This window comes from Rhea pennata, chromosome 12, assembly GCF_028389875.1.
Source record: "Rhea pennata isolate bPtePen1 chromosome 12, bPtePen1.pri, whole genome shotgun sequence".
Classification (NCBI taxonomy): domain Eukaryota; kingdom Metazoa; phylum Chordata; class Aves; order Rheiformes; family Rheidae; genus Rhea; species Rhea pennata.
Genome location: NC_084674.1, coordinates 13,197,180 through 13,218,712, shown reverse-complemented (window position 1 = coordinate 13,218,712; position 21,533 = coordinate 13,197,180). Strand labels below are relative to the sequence as shown.

Below are 21,533 nucleotides of genomic sequence, written 5' to 3'. Positions count from 1 at the left end.
CTTGATTCTCACTCCCTTTCTAGAGGTCCTTGGGGCCATTTATGTCCTGACACTTCCAATAATGCAGGCTGAGGAAACAACAAGCTTTTGCTGCTCTCTGTGTCCCCAAGGGCAAGCATTTATTAGAAACAGAATTTCTGTGCAGCAGTTCATGGGGGAAGACAGGAGGGGGGCAGGTCCTTCTTCAGGGTATCTATGATCCTTGGTGAAATACTGTGAAAGAACAGAAAACTTCCTCCAAAATTTACTGGCTGAGAGAGTGAGTAGAAGATGCTATTTAAACTGGTTGGACTTAGGGTGATAGATAAGATTAAGGAGTTAAACACCTCCTGAGAGGAGTATCCAAATATCTCCCTTGCAACCTCCCAACAAGTCCTCGTTCTCAGAGCTACCTGTGGTGAACTCCAGGGCACTTCTGTTGGCAGCACAGCCATGCGGGCATCCCCAGCCTGTGGTGACATGCTCCTCTCTGCTGCCACGGTCTCTGTGGCCAACTCTGTGTCATTCCAGGCAAGATCCAGGGCTGGCTCATCAGATCTGTCCCAAAGAGCTGTGGAGTATCTAGGGTGCTGGTCTCCACCAGAAAAGGTCTGAGTGTCTGGGGAGATGCTGCTGGGAGAGGGTGTCCCCACAGACATTTCCACTGTCTGCTCTGTTCCAGCTAGCACCGTGGGCTCCAGCGTCTCCCACCTCACCGTGGTCTCTGGGAACTCCTCTTTGGCCAAATGCTCTTCATCATCAGCCTCCACTGCAGGCTCTGCAAGCTCTGTTTTTGGGGTGTTCACAGTTGGCTCCAAACCTGCTCCCTCAACAGCCCATGTGTCCCCAGCTGTCAGCTCAAAAGGCTCTTCTGAAACACCAGGGGATCTTGCAGTGGTAGTAGAAAAGACAGAGGACACAGGCTGAAGGCCTGGCCCCATGCTACTCCCAAGGTCTAAGCCTGGAGGAACAGATTCCTCTTCTTGAATTCCTGTGGCTGCCTCAGTCACAACACTTGGCCTTGCAGAGACTGTGGAAAACAGGACGGATAGCAAGGAGTCCTCTTGGCCTACTGGTTTGGATGATGTGTCCTTCGGCCTGGAGGTCTGCAGGATCTCTGGCCCTCCTTTCGAGTGGTCTATAGGAAGTAGCCCCTCCTCTTCCTCCAGCGTGCTAGAGAAAGATGTGTGTGAGTCCAGCTCAGCTGGCTCTGCTGGTGGCTGAAGGGTGGCTGTTTCCCACGTGTCTTTCATCTGCGTCCTGTTCCCTTTGGGCTGGGCCTTCTGAGAGGCAACAGGGAAGCTGTAGTCTAAAAAGAAATCCAAGAGACTTTGCGTCACATCTCACATATACAAGAACTCTGAAAGACTAGGAGACAGCCCCAGTATACATGGCTAGTCACTGAAGAGGGTCCAATGGCAGAGGCCCTCAGAGCATGTAGCCTGCCACTGCGAAGAGGAACAATCCCAGCCAATAAGTGTAGTGCAACTTCCCATGGCCCCCCAACCTCCCTGCCCTATCCCACTGAACTCATTTTCCCCAAGAATAATTCATATGTTGAGCCTCCCCACCTCTTTCTGCACCGAAGATGTTTTCACAGACCTGCTAGCCAGGAGAGTCACAAACACCACGTTTGATATTTGGCATCTCTAAAGTGAGATTACAAGCATTGTGAAAAAAGCTGGGACCCAAGGATTCATTTCACAAAGGGCTTAGACAGATACTGGGTTGTAACAGTAGTCAGCCACTAGCAAAGCAGGAGATACTAGGGAGGAAAAATAGCAGCCTTGCAAACCAGATCCTGCTTCCTGGTGTGCCCAAAGAGCATCAAAATCTGAATCAACTTGGGCATCTTTGAAAGGCAGGACTTCTGTTCGTGCGTTTGTGTGTTTGGTTTCATTGCAGAAAAGCAATCTCAAATGTCTGAATTACGAGATTCCCATGACACTAAGGAGCTCTTTTGCTGGCGAGAAACAGGCCAGAGCAAGAGCTGAATTCAATCCCTCTCTTCCTTCAACTTCAGCCATTGGTTGTTCTGTGGCTCTGATCACTGCTTGCTGCATGTGACTTCGCTAGGAAAATGCAGCTGAAGGAGAAAAATGCACTTCACAAATATAAGGTCAGAGCAAGCAGTGGTTTCTTCTGGGACTGCAGTGAGGAGCCGTCCCAGGATAAGGAAAGCATCCGTAAGATCAGATACATTAAGCTAGAACTCAGCAAAGTTCCAACAGGCATAAATCAGTCTTCATCTTTCTCAAGAAACTGCCTGTATCCCAACAGCATGTTTCAGGGGGTTTTCATCCCAATTAACTCCTTTTCTCCCCAAGATAAGCACAGCACATATTCTGGTCAAGAAATGGAGGGGAGAGGGTCCCTTTGCAGCCAGAAATCAGCTTCTAACCCAAGTTTTGGTTATTAATAAGCACCTGTCTAAAATCCTCAACACTTCCGTCCCTTTGCCTGTCTGCCAAAGCAGCTGCTTCACTGAGTACAGTGGGCAGCAGCCATTCGGATGTCTTAGAGATCTCCACACCCTCCCCACCCCAAACCGTTGCTTGCTGCTGTTGGACCTGGCACTAAGCTCCCAAGTGGGGATGGCCATGTAGACAAACACTTCTATTGCCTTGGATATTCCCTGGCAACCAGGGCTGCCCATGCTGCTCTGGCAACCCAGCCCCTTTGCTCTGGAAAGACTAGGAAGTGGGGAGAGAATCACACTGTTCCCTCTGCCCCTAGCAGATGCACGAAGATACTCCTATTCACCAGCAAGTGGCTTCCCTAATCCACCACTTTGCACTTCCCTTTAATCCACCACCTTGCCTTACTGTTAGCAGCTCCCTCCGCATGCCACCCAGGGATGAGCTTTACAGCCCCGGACACTGCTGCTGACCTTCAGGGATGTCATGTGGTGACTCTCTCCCAACTCAGGCTGCAAACAGACCACTGAGATCTACTCACCACCAGGGGCAGATTCTCCCTCTAGCATATGTCTGCTTTGCTGCTGTATTTTACTAGAGTACCCAGCCTGACTGAGACTCATCTCAGTCCAAGGATCCTGAGGATTAAAGGAGATTATTGCTATCCAGCAGCCTCCCTGGTGATGCTCTGTTGGTGGCCACCGAGGCGGTAGGAGCAATCGCCTACTGGAAAGGCAGAGGAAGGCCATCACCTCTATGCTGCCTGCTGCTGGCCTTCCCAAAGGCCTTCACCGACAGCTATGCATCCCAGTATCTATAGAGAAGTAGTTGCCTTGCTAGACAGATGATGGCTAACAGCAGGAACAGCCACAGATCACAGGATTGAGGACATTAGGTCAGGACCCTCTTCCAACAGATGGTGAAGGTTTAATGTCTCTCCCTGGGCTCTTCTGCTCCTCCTGCCACTGGGACAGGGGTTTGCACTGAACACACCAGCCTCAGCAGGAACTGCAGGAGCTCTGCCTGCACTGCCGCCCTGTGGGCAAGGAGGGAGATACTTATTTCCCCCTGTCAGATAGGACATTATTTTAAAGGAGTTGTGATCCAGTCTACCATCTCCTGTGCCTGCACGCTCAGCTTTTCTCAGCTCTTCTATACCTCCTCTCCCCCCCATGCTTCTTCCCAGTAGGAGAATAGCAAGAATTGGTAGCTGGGCACAAAAAAAAAAAAAAAGAGACCAGGCAGAAAGAAGCAAGACATTTGCCCCAGGGGAGACAGAAATGCTCCTGAACTGTCAGCTCTCCTTCAAGGCCATGCAGTCAACCCTTCCTTAAAGTGCTCTGTCATGGATTAGCTAGATCCCAAGGGGAAAAGCCTCGTGTGGTTCAGCCATGCCACCTTCCATGAACAAGGTCTAAGGAAGCCTGAGGGACTGCCACCTCTGCTATCTCCCCAGGTGGTGACTGAAGTTCAAGGAGAACCAATTCCACACTCCCCCAGCAGGTGTCTGTCTTACAAGGCAGCTGAAGACCGAAACCAAAGTCGCTTCCCTGGGGCAGTAAGTCAGCGAGGTGGAAGCAGACACAGGAGCCCTCAATGCTCACTGCTAATTGATTTAACATTCCTACTTGCCACCAGCCTCCCCACTGTCCAGTGTGCTAATCTGGGAGCATCCTGTTCCCATCTGGCTCAGTAAGATCCCATCAATTATAACCTCAATTCCCGTCAAATATTGCAAGGACTGTTATTCAGATGGGGCAAGATGCAAAATTTAGCAACTGGAGAATGCTGAAACTCAAGGTGTTTTGGTCATAGTTGTGCTGCTTTATGCTCCTTAAAATGAGGACCTCTCTGTACAATTTGATTCCTAAGGACAATTCAATTGCTTCCAAGTGCAAAGGTTCAGGGATGATCATCCAGTCCCTCCCTTCAAACTTTCCAGCTAGGGACTTCATTCCTGCCTGTAACTGTCCTCCCATGGCCTCACTTCCAAAGAGAGAGTATTCATCAACTTCGGAAGGTCCAGTCTCTTTAAGGCACTCACATTTGATTCTAGTTTACATGCCTCTTCCATAATTCAAAGGAATTTTTGCATCCCATCCTTTTCCTTGCTATGATCCCAGCCACAAAGCTGGTCCCAGCATCTTCCTCCCAGATATTGTTCCAGAAAAGCTGTTTTCTGTCACTCATCTGTGTGCAATCCAGAGCTAAAGCTTCCTCGTTGAGGAAAACTTCTCAACGTTTCCTTTAATATTTTTCCTTCCTCACCCAGCTCTAGGTCAACTCAAAGAACATCTCTCATTTTTAGTGATCCCTTCCAACGTTTAGCTAGCAGTTCTCCTTCAGTGAGGGGTCTATCAGACCCTGCAAACCCACAGGCCCACCTGGCTGTCCTCTCCCTTCAGCAGACCCTCTATAACTGGCTCCCACACCCTTGGCATGCAAAAGGGACTGCACAGACCTTCCCATCATCCTAGATCAGCACTATTCAGTCCCATGCCCATCAGTTCTTGTGGAGATTCATGAGAAACAGCAAGCATGGAACAGGAAGACCAGACTGACTCAAGCGACCCATGCTGCTGCTGCAGAAGTAAGGCAGGGTTTTACATTAAGGAGATGGGTATTACAGAGCTGACTGCAATGCCAGATTTGTCAGGCTGGTTTATCAACTCATTGAATTTCAATGAGGGAGCAGAGAGCTGCTAGACAGAAGGGTGCCTGGGAAAGGAGCAGGCAGTAACCGCACACATCACCAGCTCCTTCCCTGCCAGGGTCTGCTCTGCCAGTCTCCACTGAGATCAGCAGTAGGTCGGACCACAACCAAAACATGTGGATATACACAGAGATCATGTATGCCTGGATACTGCACCCTAGCAGCCACAAGTAAGGACAGCTAAGCCATGATGGAGCCAACCCCATCAGAGGTGGATGGCTCAGGAGAGCTGCCCTCTGGAGCACGACTGTCTCAGTATCTGGCCAAAGCAGTCTGGTAGGGATGAACCAGACTAGTTTAGCAGGCAGCCACTACCTCCATGCCCTGTTCTCTCCCAGAGATTCATAGTCGCATCACGCCCTGTAGCAATATTACTCACACTGCAACATCCAGCTGCCTTCAGCCCCCCGCCCCCGCCTCCAAGCTCTCTTGCAAAGACCCTCAGGCAATGTTTTCTGTAGAAAACATCTCACACAGCTCTCTTACTACTCAAGGCCTGCCCTTTGCATCTCCCAACAGGCCTAGGTCTGGGTCACACAGATTCATTTCCCTTGGCTGGAGGTGGATGAGCTGCCCTGGGAGAGGTGAACATGAGATACAATCCTTTGCAAGAGCTGTCCTTTAGGCTGTATCCTGCTCTCTCTGAAATCAATACCAAAACTTCCCTGACACCAGATGGGCCAAGACTTGGCACATTGCCAAAGCACAATTCCCTAGCCAAACAATTAATTCATTGCACTTCTATTTCTTTTTCATTCAGAAGAGCTGGTCTCAGTCATTGCCTGCAAGGTTCCCTAGCCTGTATTTACCATTATTACCTGTTTAAAGTGACTGTGACAGTTCAGAATAAAGGGTGACCCTCATCATTTTTAGTACACACAACATGACCATAAGGTCTTTATTGGATTAAAGCAGATCACATTAACCAGTGATTGAATTACTGATAACTAGAAGGCACTATAATAAAGACATGCCCATTCCTGTGCTCCCATTGTAACAACAACACAGCTTGCTAACATCATTACATTACACTACCTACCATATTCATGGAGTGTGGGGTCCATTTTACCACTGCTGCTTAAAGTGCAGCAAGTTCTGGGGTGTTATGTGCTCCATACTGCAAAACAGTAAGCAGTTAGGCTTACTGCAAAAAGGAATACTACACCTGATTGAAATTGCAGGCGGATTTCAGAAGCAAAATGTAATTACCAATACTGGCACTTAGCCACTTTGGGTTAATACCCCAATCTTCCTGAAGAGCTAGGTGAAGTTACTATCTGGGACTTCAAGAGATATCCACACACACACAAGAAGAGAGGTCATAGTTAAAAGAGAGACTCCAGGAAATAAAATTTTAAGTCTCACCGATGTCTGGCAGTTGCTTCAGAAGGAGACTGGGCACTAATTCGAAGGGCTATGGCTGTTCCTAAATAGCCCCAATACCTTTTCCCCCTCAGTGTAACCTGCAACAGGACAGAATGAGTCACCACCACCCACACAGTTGGTCGGTGATAGTTATGTCAGATTAATGCCATGCCCAGAGAAACCCTGTTTGTCACAGGTCAGCTTTTGCCAGCAATGGCTTGTCCCAAGACGGATCACCTAATGCGTCAGTGTACATTAAATCGAGGCATAAACAAGAGGCATCCCGGGAGCTAAGCTCAGGGAGGGGGCTGCTCAGCATTAAGCTTCTTATGTAGACAGTCTTTACCAGGTGCTTCATTTCATTAATGCTTGGGTTGAAGATGGTATTAAGAACTGGAGATCTGCTGTCAGTCTGGATGAAGAGGAGCAGATTTCTGTACGACTGGAGGGACTGGGATCTCTCTGACAAAAGAATAGTTGAGGATGGGAGAGATTTTATCCCACTAGCTGGTTGGAAAGCTTACTTTTCTTTGAATGCAGTGCCTCTGCTTATCTATCCTGTTATCTTGCATCCTAACTCTCATGGGAATCCCTTCTACTAATCACCATGAATAATTAAAAGATTACAATTTTTTTCCCCAAAGTGCCACATGCTATCCTAGTGAATTCCCAGCTCATGAGTCTAGATGTGATAGCTTCCACACAGCTATGCCTTGGTCTTCAAAGGCAAAATTGTGGAGCTAACAGAGCAGTAGTGAGCTTCATGCTAGCCCACCACCATGTTTGGAAGATGTGATGATGCACTCCAATTTCTTGGACAAGGGAAGAGACAGATATACACCTTCCCTCACCAGCCCCTCAAGTCTTGGATCAGCTTTCATGACATCCCATTTCCTACTAATGATTAGGCTGTCTCAATCCAAAGCCTTGATTGGAGGAGGAACGCGAGTGCACCAGGTTCTGACTGAGCCGACAAGGAACTTAGATATGCAAACGAGGAACTACATCAGGCTGTACGCACCACAGTAGCTCCTTTACCAGAGATGAGAGAGACAAGGAAGTTGCACCTGGCAGAGACCTGCAGCCCTGATAACTCCCTTCTACCCCTAAAGAAAAGATGTCACATCTCTGGCCCAGAAAACACACTGGGCTAGTAAGAAATGGGGGTGGATGAAATGCTTCAGGCAAAACAATATGGGAAGTAGGGAAAAGAGGGCAAGAAAGGCCAGATAAGTCCTTGCAAGTCCTCATCTCCTCGTAGGTTTGACCCTGGCTCAGGCCAATTTAATACAAAAGGTGAGACAAAGCAATCAAACTTCAAACTACAACCCAAGCAGTTTCTGGATTCCCTGGAAGCCCTAGAGGAGCAGGATGCAGATGCAGCAGGTAGCCTCCCTCACCTGTCTCTTGCCTGAGATGGGAGTCACTCACTGCTTCTTTCCCTAAGGATATAGCACCACACCCCCACCAGACCAGATCCATTTATTCAGATGTAGGTCTCCTGGGAAGCAGCTGTGCATGAACAGCAAAGCCAGGACATACCAATGGGTTAGTGCACACACAAGTGTGCACCCCTGTGTACACTCAGACAGAAGACAAATCCCAGGGCCCTTTCACAGACTGGCACTCACTAACGTCAATATAGGTTTACTGTTCTGTAGCATAAAACAGCAAAAGCACATTATTCAAGAGAACCAGAGCCCCAGGCTGAGCTGTGTCCAACCAGTGGGAGTTCATTCTCACTTTTCTTACTTTCTAATGGACTAACAGGTGGCCCTAGATGCCACATGTTTTCCAGAAATATTTTTAAAGGATGTTTGAGTGCACTTAGAAAAAAAAAAAGTGCAGCAGCTGCAGAGTGTTATTGCCTTTTTTTTTTTTTTTTTTTTTTTTTTTTTTTATCTCCCACAGCCTGCAAAGTCACACAAAGGCAGAGCAGGCACCCCGTACAGACTTCAGAGGGACAGGAAAAAGGAGAGATGACTAATACAGCTTTGAAATCTCAGGAGATCTGCGTATTTACAATAAGACCATCAATCCCAAGCCCAATATCTTTAAACTAAACAGGGAAAGAAGCCCAGTACTACATGTCTCTTCAAAGCGGGGAATTTTCTCTCTCTAGGAGTATAACAATCCTATTTTGTGCTTTGACTGATACAGGGTTTCAGAGCTGTGCCTGGGGCAGAGCTATCAGCTAGGCCAGCCTATACTCTACTGCCATTCAGAGAAAAAGCCTGCATAAGGAAAACTTAAACCTTACTCCTTTTTTTTTTTTTTAAACAGCTGTTTGAAACTGTTTAATGGATTTATACTTTGAAAATAACCTAACAGATGTCATTACACAGTTCCACAAGGTATCACACGGCATCTGTCACACATGCAGCAAGTAAGGTTGAGTGTATCTCTCTCATGCACAGACTTTGCATGACAGGAGAAGGCTGCCCAATTTAGGGATGCTATTACAATATCTTTTATTGTAAAATGACACACAGCAGGTTTCTAATTAAATTTTAAGTAGATATGTATTCCCAGCTGTTGAATAATTCAAACTGTTCTATTAACCAAGGTTCTGAAATGCCAATGAGAAATGTGTCCTGGACACAGCAATGGTCAGGGAAAAGCCAGTGCTTAGAAGCACTGTAGTGGTTAGGTGGGCACCAGATAGGGCAGAGGACGTGTAAAGGACAGCTGAAAGCACACATCTGTTTCTGCTGGAAAGTACTGCAGGCGAGAACGGAAGGAGATGAGCGTGTTCTGCATACAAATGGAGTGAGGCACGTGCAAGAGGCAAGGCTGGTTTGGTACCCAGCGCATCTCCCTCTCAATGCACAAGCACATGCTGTTTTCCAAGTCACGTCCAGATCTGTGAGTGCATGCAGGTGCCTGCTGGCACACAAATAAAAGCGCCGCTGAGTATACTGCCAGTGCGCGAGAGCAGCTAAGGCTGAGCCTGTCCCAGGGACGCGTTAGTGGGAACGAGTGCCATCCTCCACGAGATTGCTGCAGAGTTTCCCCACAGCCAGCACTGTAAGGGCCCTGGGGGCCATGCAAGCAGTGGGGCAGCGGCAGTGGCCAAGCAAATTTAACAGCAATGCTAGTGAGCAAAGGGCTTCAGAGACCTAAGCCAGGATGACCCTCGCCCTACGGCCTTGCAGAGCGCACGTCATGCCGCAGCAGGCAACCCGAGTCATTGCATTGCCAATTAGCATGCCACAGCAGCCCTCAGCCCTGCATGCGCACAGGCCTTTTTAAGGTCACAAAAATGGTTGTGAAGATAAGACTAAAACAAGACTTGTGCTTTCTAATTCCAGACCTCAATCAGACCTGCTGAGAGGGAGGCAGTGATATCTGATGAGGGAGGAGGGATAAGGCTGAAAGCCTGGCCTTGGTAACACTTAATACATGCCTTGCATGACACTCAGTGCTGAAGTATGCAGAGTAATCTCCTAAGCTACTAGAAACCCTGTGAACACTTTTTCCTCCCATCCCTCTCCCCATGAGCATTTCTAAACCATCAAGAGGCTCAGGGGAGGAACGCTAAGGGACCAACACCCAAAACCATTCCACAAAGGAAGGCAAGCTCAAACACCTCATACAGTTAATTTTGGCCCAGGCTCCTCACGAGCGGACAGGACACGGCAGCCGGGCAACTGCGCAATGGAGAAAACCTGCTGTTTTCACTTGGTTCAAGTCCCCACTGAAGTCATGGCATGAGAAATCTAGGATTTGGCCTTGGGAATTCAGCTGGGACTCAAATTCCAAGATGGTCTGGACCTCTGAGCCACGGTCTTGAGACCTTCAGACAGCAACAGTAAGAAGGGAGTGAGAAGAGAGAATAAAAGGAGGAAGGAAAGAGAGAAAGAAGATGAAGCAAACAACAAACAAGGAGATGGAAGTGAAATTTCTCCTAGCTCAGGGAACTTCGTAGCAGCTCAGGAATAAAGGCTCAGCTGCAACTTGTTTTCTAAAGCCTGTGCTTGCTCAGGGTTCACTGGGGACACGTCAGGCACCGAGGTGATAAAATAGAGCTGACGTTTAATCTCAGACCCTCTTAGCAAGAATTGTGTCAAAGCAGGAAAACAGATCCCTACATCCCTCTGCCTTCACAGAGCCCTGGTAAAGAGAAGAGAAAGAATGGGGTAAAAATAACATACCTGTTGCCGGTCCCAAGTCCAAGCTGGAGTCGTTGAGCTCTCCCCCATCTTCCCAGAAGTACTGCGGGGGCTGCAAGATCTTGGACTCCTCATTCTCCTCGCTGGCAAAGCCTGATCCTGGGGCAGTATGCAGAGAGCTGGGGGTGAGTTCAGCCTCTGGGGCCTCTGGGCTGGTTTGCTCATGGGAATTCAGGGCCTCCAGATGGGACATCATAGCAAACTCCAGCAGGGAAGTTGAAGTGAGGCCATCAGCAGTTGGCTCTTCTGAAGAGGCAAGGCAGAGGCACAATGTCCCTGTACAACAACAGCAAACCCATATCAGAGACAGGACTGACACCCAGTAGCCTGTATTCTCCTGCCAACTCTATCTGCCTACCTGCTTTTGGGGTAACCTGCCCCTCCGGCAAGCTGCACTCTTAAAGGATGAGAAAAATCAGGATATCTCAGGAAACACCCACAACTACACAGAAGAGCGTTCCTATCAATCAGGAAGCAGCCAGTACCAAGCAGCCATCCAGCCTTGGGCACTGCTGTTCAATGGGGCAGTGATGGTTTGCCCTTTCTGAGGCTTCTGCCTCTCTGAAAAGAGGGGGTGCCTTGCTAATCATCCATTCTGGAAGGGATGTGGCGTATTTTACACTTAAAGCATGAAATTCTGGCTCTGTGACGTCAACAAGACTTTCAACTTGACTGTCACAAAGCCAAGATTTCACCTTAGTGTTCCTGATCTGCACCTATATCACATGCAGGGAGATTGATTTAAATGAAAATTATTTAAATCACCAATTCTAATCATGTTTTAAATCAGCAAGCTAGCAATCTATTTTTGAGTCATCGATTTGAACATCATTTTGCACTCACACCTTTTGTTTTCATAAGCAAGGGCTGTCACTGGTAAGAATTAAAACACACTAACAGCAAACATATCTACCTAAAGCTAAGCAGGGAGATGAGTAATACTTTATAGACTTTCTTAAACAATTATAAACCTGGTATTTCCATTTTTTATATTAGAAAGTTTGGCTAACATTTCTCATTTCCTCGATGAGACTTTGTGATTTGTGTCAAGGTACATTCACATGCATATTGAAAGTCAATTAAAATGCAAGAAAACAGCATCTGAAACTTGGCTTTATTCAGCTGATAAATACCATCATAAGCGATGGTATTTATCAGCTGAATAATATCATGGAGAGATAAAGGAAAAAATAAATTTACCAAAACACATTTAAAATAGTTTTGGTAAGCAAATGAAACAACTAACTGCAGTCAATGAACAAAACCAACTGTTTCCTAGCCCTCTGGTCTTCAGTACACAAGAACTAGAAACACTCATCCTCTCACAGCTGATTTTTATTCACAGATTGGAAGGGGGAAAAAAAGAAAGGAGAGAGAGAAGCTTTCCTGCTTTCTCAGCCCATAGTCAGTTTCTCAAAATTTAATGAACTAGTCACTGAACTGAACTAATTGAATAAGCTGAAATGAAGACTAATTTGGTAACTTTCTTTGATAACTAATTTTCTAGACAAGAGAAATGCAGTAGATCTAATCTATCTGGACTTCAGTAAAATATCTGATACAGCACCACATGGAGATTTACAAGAGAAGCAAGAAAAGACAGTGATGAATAGAAAAACTGTAAGTCCTCAGCTATAGGAAAAATGACAGTGCCTTGTGCCGGAGGGAGGCTATTAGCGGAATTCCTCAAGGTCTGTCCTTGAAACTCATCATCTTTAATATTTTCCTAAGTGACCTTGGCAGGAAAATTAGGAACATGATAATGAAATTAACCAGAGACAAAGTGAGGAGATATCTTTGCTACACAGAAAGATTATAGGTAGAGCTAGGCAATCTTGAGGATGGAAAGAACAGAAATGTTATGAAAAGGAATAATACAGAGTCATCATCTTGGGAATTAACAACAAATATTTCTGCTACAAGAAACTTATATCTATCCATTAGAGGTATCTTAATAGGAGAAATTCCTGTATTAGGAATGGCTCTGAGATATCACTGGAATGCAGAGGTGAAAACGCTTGCACAGTCCTGAAGCATTAGAAAATCGAGGTATTAATGCCTTTCACAGGCACTGCTGAATTCTCATCTGGATGTTGCAAGCAAATTTGGATACATGTGGTCTGAAATGGTTTAGGCAGAGCTGAATCTGCCTTCAAGCAAGGGCACGGACTAGGAGACCTCCCAAGGTTCCTTCCACCACCATCTACAACCCCACATCCGAGATGGACAAATTCAAACCAGGGCAGGTGCAGAGATGAGCTATGGGGAAATGGCAAATGGGCTGGACCTTGTGCTTTCACTGAAAACACTCACTTGTCAGCAGAAAATGTTTGGGAATCACTGCTCACTCATAGGGCTGGTTACCAAACCTGTTCTGGAAACGCTGGAGGCCCAGAAATGCATTTCTCAAAGCTCAACTCTGAGCTTCTTGGTTGCTCTTTCCCACGTATGCTTGAGCCCTTCAGCATGTCTTGTCAGTTTGTTCTATTGATCCAAGACAAGATTGGCCGAGGCCAGCACAGCAACAAAAACGGAATGGCAACAGAGGCAGGGTGCATGGAGAAGAAAGATACTGCAGCACCACAAGGCCAACCAAAGCACCTCTGGGCATCCCCAGGGACAGGCCAGTTCCCAATGTGCTGTACATCCACAGCACAGTCTGCATTTGGAACAAGACTTCACACACTTCTTGCGCCGGAGCACTGGTCTGGAGAGACCTGCCCAGGGCAGCCCCTCCGCCTGTTTAGTGCTGCTTGTGTGCTCGCCAGGCTTTAAAGCAATGGCACCTGGACCAGGCTTCCCCAGCCTGACATGAGACAGTCGGCAGTGTCTGCATCACTAGCAGAGAGCATTGCTCAGCTCTGTACAGCCCTGTCAGACAGAGCATCTGCCTGGAGAAGCTCAGAGAAGCTCACGGCTCCAGCAAAAATGATCAAGAGCAGCAAGCAGGAGAAAGGGAACACTTTCCTTGTTATGCAGAAAGCGGAGCAGAATAATGGAGAAAGACCATCACAGACCCAAGACCACATGGAAGATTTGGGCCGACTGCAATCGACTGCCTGCATCGATTTAGCTCTTTAGCTCTTCATCTCCCCTCCCCCCCACATCCCCCAGATACCTCTGCTTCCTCTGACCTCCATTGGCAGAGACTTGGCCAATGCAGTTGTCTATCCTTCCAGCCATGTTAGAGCACATGCCCAAGTCTCCCACCCAGCTAGGCAAAGGGAAAAAGCTGTGAAATATAACCTTGCCCAACCTCAAAGCCTAGATCAAGCCTCTTGATTTCCACCCGCTGTACACCACTGGGGCTGTCCCGAAACCTTATCTACAACCCATTCTGCCACCTCTACCACTGACACGTTGCTGCAGATGAACCTGGGCACTTGGACAGCTGATTCCACTTGTGCAGGAAGCTCAGGTCCTCGAAGTTTGTTTACTCTCATTTAACTCTGAAGTGTTTACCCAGTTTAAAACCCCTAAGCTGCATTATCTTGTTTACTGGGATGCTCCGCTCTCCTCAGCCCAAGATAAAACTACATCCTCACAGCCCTACGAGTGAGTCATTAACAGACAGAGCCTGAGCGAGCCAGGTATCTTCACTGGGGGGAAGGGGCAGCATAATGCCTCAGGACCTGATCCACAGGCACTGGACATCAAGGTTGGCTTGGAGGAATCCTCTGTCCCAGCACCAGCCTTAACGCCACGGGGTCAGCTGAACCATTGCAACAGCATATAAAGCGGTACCTCTCCTGACAGCACCCCAGCAACACTTTATGCCTTCTGCACCAGCAGCAGTGATAACCCAAAGGCCTGGGACGCCAAACAGCAGACCTAAGCATTGCCACCTTCCCACCCTCTCCAAGCATCTCAAAGGAGCTCAGTGCAGCTGTCAGCACCAAGGCAAAGAAAGAATCAAAGCAGAAGCTCAGCTGGGAGGCAGGGGGGCACAGCCGAGAGAGGAAATCTGATGCCCAAGAAATCTGCGGCTAGCCAGTTTCCTCTTAGGATAGGGACAAGGATCAGACAACTTCCATTTGCCATCAGTCTCTTGATCTGGTATTTTAAAAGTCAGATATCAAGCGATAAGGAAAATGAAACACAAGCGAATAAAATCTTGCAAATGTAAATGGGAAGGAATAGGGAACGAAGCCAGGGCTCGCCAGCTGCTTCAATGGAGCGTTTGTCTCTTGTTTCTATTTTTGCGGCACCTCTGCGTAACCTGGAGGAGTTGAGGCTGTGCATGCTAAAGAGGGTAGCCAGCCTTTCAGGAAACAGCAGGGCCACAAGCAGAGGAGGCAAAACCAGCCCCAGTTCAGGGAGAGGAGGGACGAGAAAGGAGAGAAAGTGGGAGATGTAAATGGAGAAAGGAGAGGAACAAAGGCAGAGAGAGCGCACCAAAATCAGCACAGGGAGTTCCCGCATGGGCTGAGACCTCCCAAGCTCTCCAGCTGCCAGCACCCCCAAAGATGACATGAGGAGGTAATGCAGACCTTGGGAAGGACCATCACCTCCATGAGGAGCAAAATGAGCAGATTTTAACATCAGGGAGTAACACTCCTGTGTTAGCCTTCTAAGGGCACTGGAAAGAGAGCGAGGCTAGTGTCTCTCAAACACACGAAATGAGTTTGTTGGTTGCAGTGGACCCTCAGAAAATGCCTCCAACTCAAAGCCGTTCAGCTCAGCAGAGGAGTCAATGCCCAGACAAGGCAGATATGAGAGCTTTGCTCAACAGCAGGAGCTGTTGAGCCCTTAGACCCAAGAGTTTAAGGAGAGATCTGTCTTCTCCTAAATTGCAGTGAATATGAACTATTTCACATTTCAAAGCAATTCTGAAAGAATCTGAAAGCATTTTCTATATTAACTGAGAACTACTTTATCCTTTGGCACAAGGCAAACTATCTCTCCACAGGTTGGGGGAGCTGTTTAAAAGATCCTATTTGGCCTACAGACCAGAAGTGAAAGAGGAAATAAGTTATTTCTGTATCCAGCTGAACTGAGAGTAGGGATTTGGGGAGATGAAATGGAATCTGGCTGTGAAAGTGTCAAATGACTTTTTAAAAATTTAATTAAAAAGAAGTAAACCTCAGTTTTCTCTCCAAGGAAATACATAAGCATCCCTTAAGATATCAGCATACTGCCTTGACTCAGAGGGGCTCGTGTGCCGTTTGCTTTGCCTGTCTCCCCATCTGCATTCTCTCTGCAAGCCTCTCCTCCTCAGATGCTATGCCCACCACACTACTACCACTAGGCAGGATCAACCCTGCCTGAGGGGAAGAGAATCGGCCTGGAGCACAGGCCCAGGCTTTCTCCCCTCACTAAGCCTCTCTCCACCAGCTAGTAGATCCTGTGCAATACCACCCAAGCAGGTGTGCAATGGGTATAGGGAGAGCTCAGAGGCATCCTGGTATTGCCAACGCAGCAGATCAATGATGTCCATCTGGCCCCGCTACCACTGACCTTCCTTTCAAGCCTATCCCAAACCCAGGAGTTGTCCAACACTTATTTCCTGGGTCAGGAATGGGTCATTTACTGATAATCATTTAGGACAGAAACACAATGACCAGATGAGGGAAGCATCTGCTAGGGATCCTCCCTCCCCCAGGCCACTGCGCCTGGAAAGGCTGGGGAGCAAGGACCAAGGGCAGGGAGAAGAGAGGCCCTGGGGCAGCACAGCCAACGGCACAAACTGCTTGCAGAACATAACAAAACACAGGGCTAATTTAAATGATAAAAAGGATCCTAGCCACAGACACTAGAGGAAGAGAAGTGCTCAGCTGAGGAGTGTCCCAGCTCCTTTCCCATCTCTCATCTGGAGCCTCTGCCCCCCAGACACTCAATGGCTTGCACAGGAAGCACACAAGACAACCAGGTTACCTGGCCAAGTCATTTCAGTGCTAAACTGGAGTTACAGACCATCCCCATGCTGAAACGCTCCAGCTAGGATGCCTCTCTTCTCCTAGCCCAGCTCCCACGCCACCTTGCTGCTCTCTCACGTCCTACTACCACTCCTGAATTCAGCCAGGACCATAATCTCAGGGATCATTTCTAGCTAGGGCTTTAGAAAGCATGGTCAGATTGCCATCCCTCCTTTGGTTAGCCAGCAGGTCCCTCGCCAAGCATCTCTCCAGGTCATCCAACTTTCCCATAGCCCCGGTACAATTGAGAAGTAACGGGTAAAGCACTTGGGTCTGCAGGGAGCACATGTATTTAACAACCTGCCCTAACTAGAGAAAATGAGGCAAGGTGTGACTGAGTAAGGCCTTGCCTTGGGACAGCTCGTTCGAGAGAGATCCTAGAGCACACAATAGTTGTGCCACCATCTTTCAAGCCTTTATAGATCCTCACAGCTAACACGATGAGAGTGCTCCAGCACTAGGGTACAGGATGTGCACGTCTGTACGTGCTGAGTAGGCGTTACATTGCCATCAGCAAAGGACCGCAAACAATCTCTCCCCTGGCATTTCAGCAGAGAACACCCACAGGACACAGGTCTAGAGGTCAAACCAGGAGGTGGCCAGGCACTGCCAGGAGACGGACCTTCTTTTGCAGGTAATTGCAGGTGTGCCCTTCCTCAGCACCCCACATGCACTAGGCTCTGACCTCCAGAGGTGCAGGGCATCCTCAGTCATAACCAGTTTGTCCTGGTTGCCCCACTTGCAATGAAAATGCCAGCCCTGAGATGAGTCAGGACTCCTGTCTTTAGGAACAGTAGCATCAGGACTTCTCTTTACACCACTTCCCACCGCCAGCAGAAGTACCCTGCGTAAGCAGGTCGTGGCAGCTCAGACAACTGCATCTACCCCCCTTCCCTCAACCAGTCATGCCACGAGTCATAGCTCTGCTTGGTTTCAGTCTCCCAGACTGTTTCCCTTCGCACCCTCCCCTCCACGCTCTCACCAGATTGTCTCGTAGCCTTCACACCCCCCTCCTCTGCTGCTGTAACGTCTGCTCTCCTCCGTGCTTCGTGTGAGCTGGAGTGGCAGCTCCCAGCCCCGGGGAGACGCGGTCCCATGCCAAACAGCATCAGGGGAGGCAGCTGTATACAACAGAAGCGAATTTGCTTTTCTCAGTCACCTTTCACAGCAGCCACTGGCACCCAGGCATTAACAGGCCACAGGATGAAAGCTGAAAAAAGTCCCAGCTTGGACTGCTCTGCCCATTTCCAGGACACCAAACGGAGGCCCATCACTGCTCCATCTTCACAGCGTCCCTGCACAGGCAGGGCAAGCGCTCCCTCAAAACGCAGGAGGGACTTTCCTCAAGACACGGCCACACGACAAAACACAAGTGATGTCCTTTCCGCCTGGCTCAGCCAAAAAGGCGTTAAAACTCACCACGCACAACACTGAGCACAAAATGGTTACGCTGTGCTCCAGCCCCTGCAGCTGAGCACAGCGACGACCACCCTGTCGTATGCTGCACGCTCTGCTGGGCCACGCAGCAGGCTCGTCCCCAAAGCCTCCACCTTCCACACACTTTCATGCATCCTTGGCAAAAAGCACTGGCCTCACGCAACGCTTCAGTAGTCCGTGGACACAGGTACAGGTCCTGACTACCTCAACAGCACACGAGACAGGAGAGGAAGAGCTGAGTGCAGTTGTCATATAGAGGGAAGGCCGCAAATCTGGCTTCTAAACAATAAAAAATAATCCCCAAGACAGGAACGTACATCTGAATCCTGGCAACCACAACAGGGCTTAAGCAGGCATGTGGACAGCACAGGTCTGATACGAGCCCTGGCAGCACATATCTTCCTTGCCAGCATCCCTGGCCCTCTAAACAAACCAACGCACGTGTTTGCTTTGCTTCTGTGCGACTCTGTCTGGGCTGCACTCGTGTGGCTGACAAATAGCCTCTCTCCATTCTTCTGGGATTACATGTTTCAATAGCCAGCAAGAACTGGACGCAAATTCACCCTGCTGCCTGCCATGGGCAGCGACGCACCTTCCCCGCAGCCCTGCGGTGGGACTGGCTTTGTTACTGCCGCTCACTTATTTACCCACAAAATGCCGGAGCTTCTTCCCACGCCGAGCAGAGGGAAAACTTCTGTGCGCTCCGATTTGCAGCTTGTCACCTGCAGCCTCCCCTTGAGGGCTTAATGTAGTTATTTCTATCCCTGATGCCTATAATTAAATGAATGTTTTCTTTTGGCACTGAAGAGACCAAGGCAAAATTGACTACAGGGAATTTTCATCCATCCTGATTTATATTCCCTCAGCTTGGGTTCGTTCATACAGTGCTAACAAGGAATCGTCTAAGCAGGCAGGGAAAAAAAAAAGAAAAAAAAAAACTTAGCAGCCCACGTGCAGACAAGCACCTAGGGAGACATTGAGAGGGAAAAGACCCAATTCCCTCCCTTTTCCCCCACCGTTTAACCACATCATTTTCCTACATGCAAAAGCAAAGAGGCTCACGTAACCTAGAGCCTGGAGAGATGTCTCCATGCTCTGCCATCGCGCTGCTGGGTGCTCGAGGTGGCACACATCCCTTTTCAGCCCATCCCACAAGCCTGTGAGGCTCCCGATCCCAGGAGGCACACTGTGGGACACACACCTTCCCTGCAGCGGATCAGTCATGCTCAGCTGCTGTGGCTCTCAGGTTTTAACCATTCTTGATCTGCAGGACTGAAGGAACGATGCCAGAGCGCACTGAATTATTCCACACTGGAACGGTTCCCAAACCACTGAGAAAGCTCAGGGTGGCTAACCAAAACGGGGCTCCCTTTCTAAAATTCCCAGAAGTCTTCGTCCTCTCTTCTGACCTCTGGTCAAGGTACGAATCCAGGACTCTGGAGGTGCCTGGCCAACTGAGTCCACCCTCCTGTCCCCAGAGCCACCACAACCCACCAAGATTATCAATTTTGCCTGATTAAGAATTGAGCTGACCCTCAGAGCTGCATCTCCCATCCCACCCCTACATCTCACCCTGCTAGGGCAGGAGAGAGGACCACAGGGAAATCCAAGGACTCAGCTCCTTAGTGCCATTACCAGCTGGACAGCAGCACTAGAAAGTTTCCAGCAGGCTCAGTAGAAGAAAAAACACACACCCTCCTCTCAAAGCAGCATCAGCTGTTTTGGCCACCAGATTTTAAAACAATCGCGTGATCCCTCTCCTTCCTCCATGGGACAGGTGTTGCTTGAAAGCAATGGGGACAGGGACAACCTGTGCTGGCAGAAGGGCTGGGTGGGAACACCATTCCTCCCCACGCACGTTGTCCCCCTCCACGGAGGGGACGCCGCTCTAGCAGTCGGCAGCACAAGTTTCCTGCTAAGATGTGGCTGAAGGACCTTTGCCAGCTGTGCCCGTGGTTTTCCCCAGCATCGACAATCTGCCTCGAGGATGCCACAGAATTGGCTTCCGGCTCAGCTCAGGAAAGACTTGGCGCTTCTGTGACACAGAGCACTGGCGCGAGATCCCAGAAGGTTTTTTTTTTGGAGGGATTCATTTTGCTCTATGAGCTCCCTATTGTTTACAAACCTAAAGGCTTTACTCCTCCTCTTTAGGGAGCGCTGGGAGCCCCCGACCACCGGGGCCAGGTGCCGTTCGTACCGCTCCCGGACAGCGCGGCCCCAGCCCCGCAGAGCTGGCACATCCCCCAGGGAACGTTTTGGGGTGACGGTGGTGGTGGTGGCGGGGATACGACAGACGTGTTGGGGGTTGGACGCCACCGTCTCAGGGCTCAGCCGCGCTGGAAGCCCGTGACTCCTTGGGAGCGCAGCTCGCCCTCCAAGCGGGATGACTCAAGACAAAGACTCCCCCGCACTTTTAAAGGTCCCCGTCCAAAGCTCCTGCTGGCAGCCTCGCCTCGACCAGCTTTTTGCAAGCAGCAGCCTCGCCTCGACCAGCTTTTTGCAAGAGGCTGTGGCGGTGGAGGGGGGGGGAGAGGGCAATCTCGGCCTCAGCAGCCTCCGAGGGGGTCTCTTTGTTGGGGATTTTCCCCCAACAGCCCCCGTAACTGTTCCAGTATCGATGCTCCCGCCCTTAGCCGCCTTGCCCCGGCGCCCTGCCTCCCCTCCAGATCTCAGGACAAGGCTCCTGGGGGCGGCGGGGAACAGGGAGAGGTTTGAGCTGCCCCCGTCCTTCGCAGTACTTGGTAAAATTGCCACGATGCCAGGAAAAAAAAAAAAAAAAAAAAAAAAAAAAAAAAAGCCACAAACGCGAGAAAGGCGGTTTGGGGGCTGCCCTGGCGCAGCGGCATCTCCCGCCTGGAGCGGGCTCCGTCCTCGCCGCACCGCGGCCGTCGAAGGCGCCCAGCGCCGACCCCGGGCGGAAGGGAAGGGAAGGGAAAGGGGGACCCGAGGCGCGGGGGGACCCGGTGCCCGGGGGGGTCCCGGTGCCCAGCGCGGGGCTCTCACTCACCGGCGGCCAGAAGCAGCAGCGCCAGGGCCCGGTGCAACGGCTGCATGGCGGCGGCGGCCGCTGCCCTGCCGCGCCGCCTCCTCCTTCACGGGGAGCGGGGCCGCCCCGCCGCCGCCCGCCGGGCTCTGCCCCTCGCCGCCGCGCCCGCCCGCCGCCCGGCCCCGCACTGCATCCCGCCGCCCGGCGCCGCCTCCTCCCGCGGGCGCTGCCCGCCGCGCCCGGGGGCGGGGAAGCGGGGCGGGGGCAGCTCCCGCACGCCCGGCCCGGCCCCATCCCGGGCTGCGGCGCTGCCGCCCGGCGCCCCCCCCGCCCCGCCCCGGGCGCCCCCCCACCCCCGGCGCCCGCAACTAGCGCCGGCCGCGCGGCCGCATGCGCCGCCGCGGGTGATGAGTCCCGCGAGGGCGGGAGGCCGCGGTGCCCCGCGGGCCCCCTCCGCGCCGGGGGAAGGACGGGACGGGACGGGACGGGACGGGGGTCTCCTCGTGGAGCCGCTGCCTGGCTGCGCCGGCGTCTTTCCGTCAGGAAAAA

At 50.2% G+C, this 21,533-nt stretch overlaps 1 protein-coding gene across 1 annotated transcript in view; it reads right to left on the bottom strand.

Moving 5' to 3' along the window:
- PODXL2 (podocalyxin like 2) overlaps positions 1 to 21,109 on the bottom strand; it is a 33,073-nt gene extending 11,964 nt beyond the window's left edge. The window contains exons 1-3 of the mRNA XM_062585714.1: positions 21,006 to 21,109; positions 10,629 to 10,922; positions 393 to 1,288 (exon numbers count right to left, since the gene is read on the bottom strand). Of these exons, the coding sequence (XP_062441698.1) occupies positions 393 to 1,288; positions 10,629 to 10,922; positions 21,006 to 21,051 (1,236 nt within the window). The 5' untranslated portion in view covers positions 21,052 to 21,109. The remainder of the gene's footprint in view (positions 1 to 392; positions 1,289 to 10,628; positions 10,923 to 21,005) is intronic.
- Between the last annotated feature and the right edge of the window lie 424 nt (positions 21,110 to 21,533).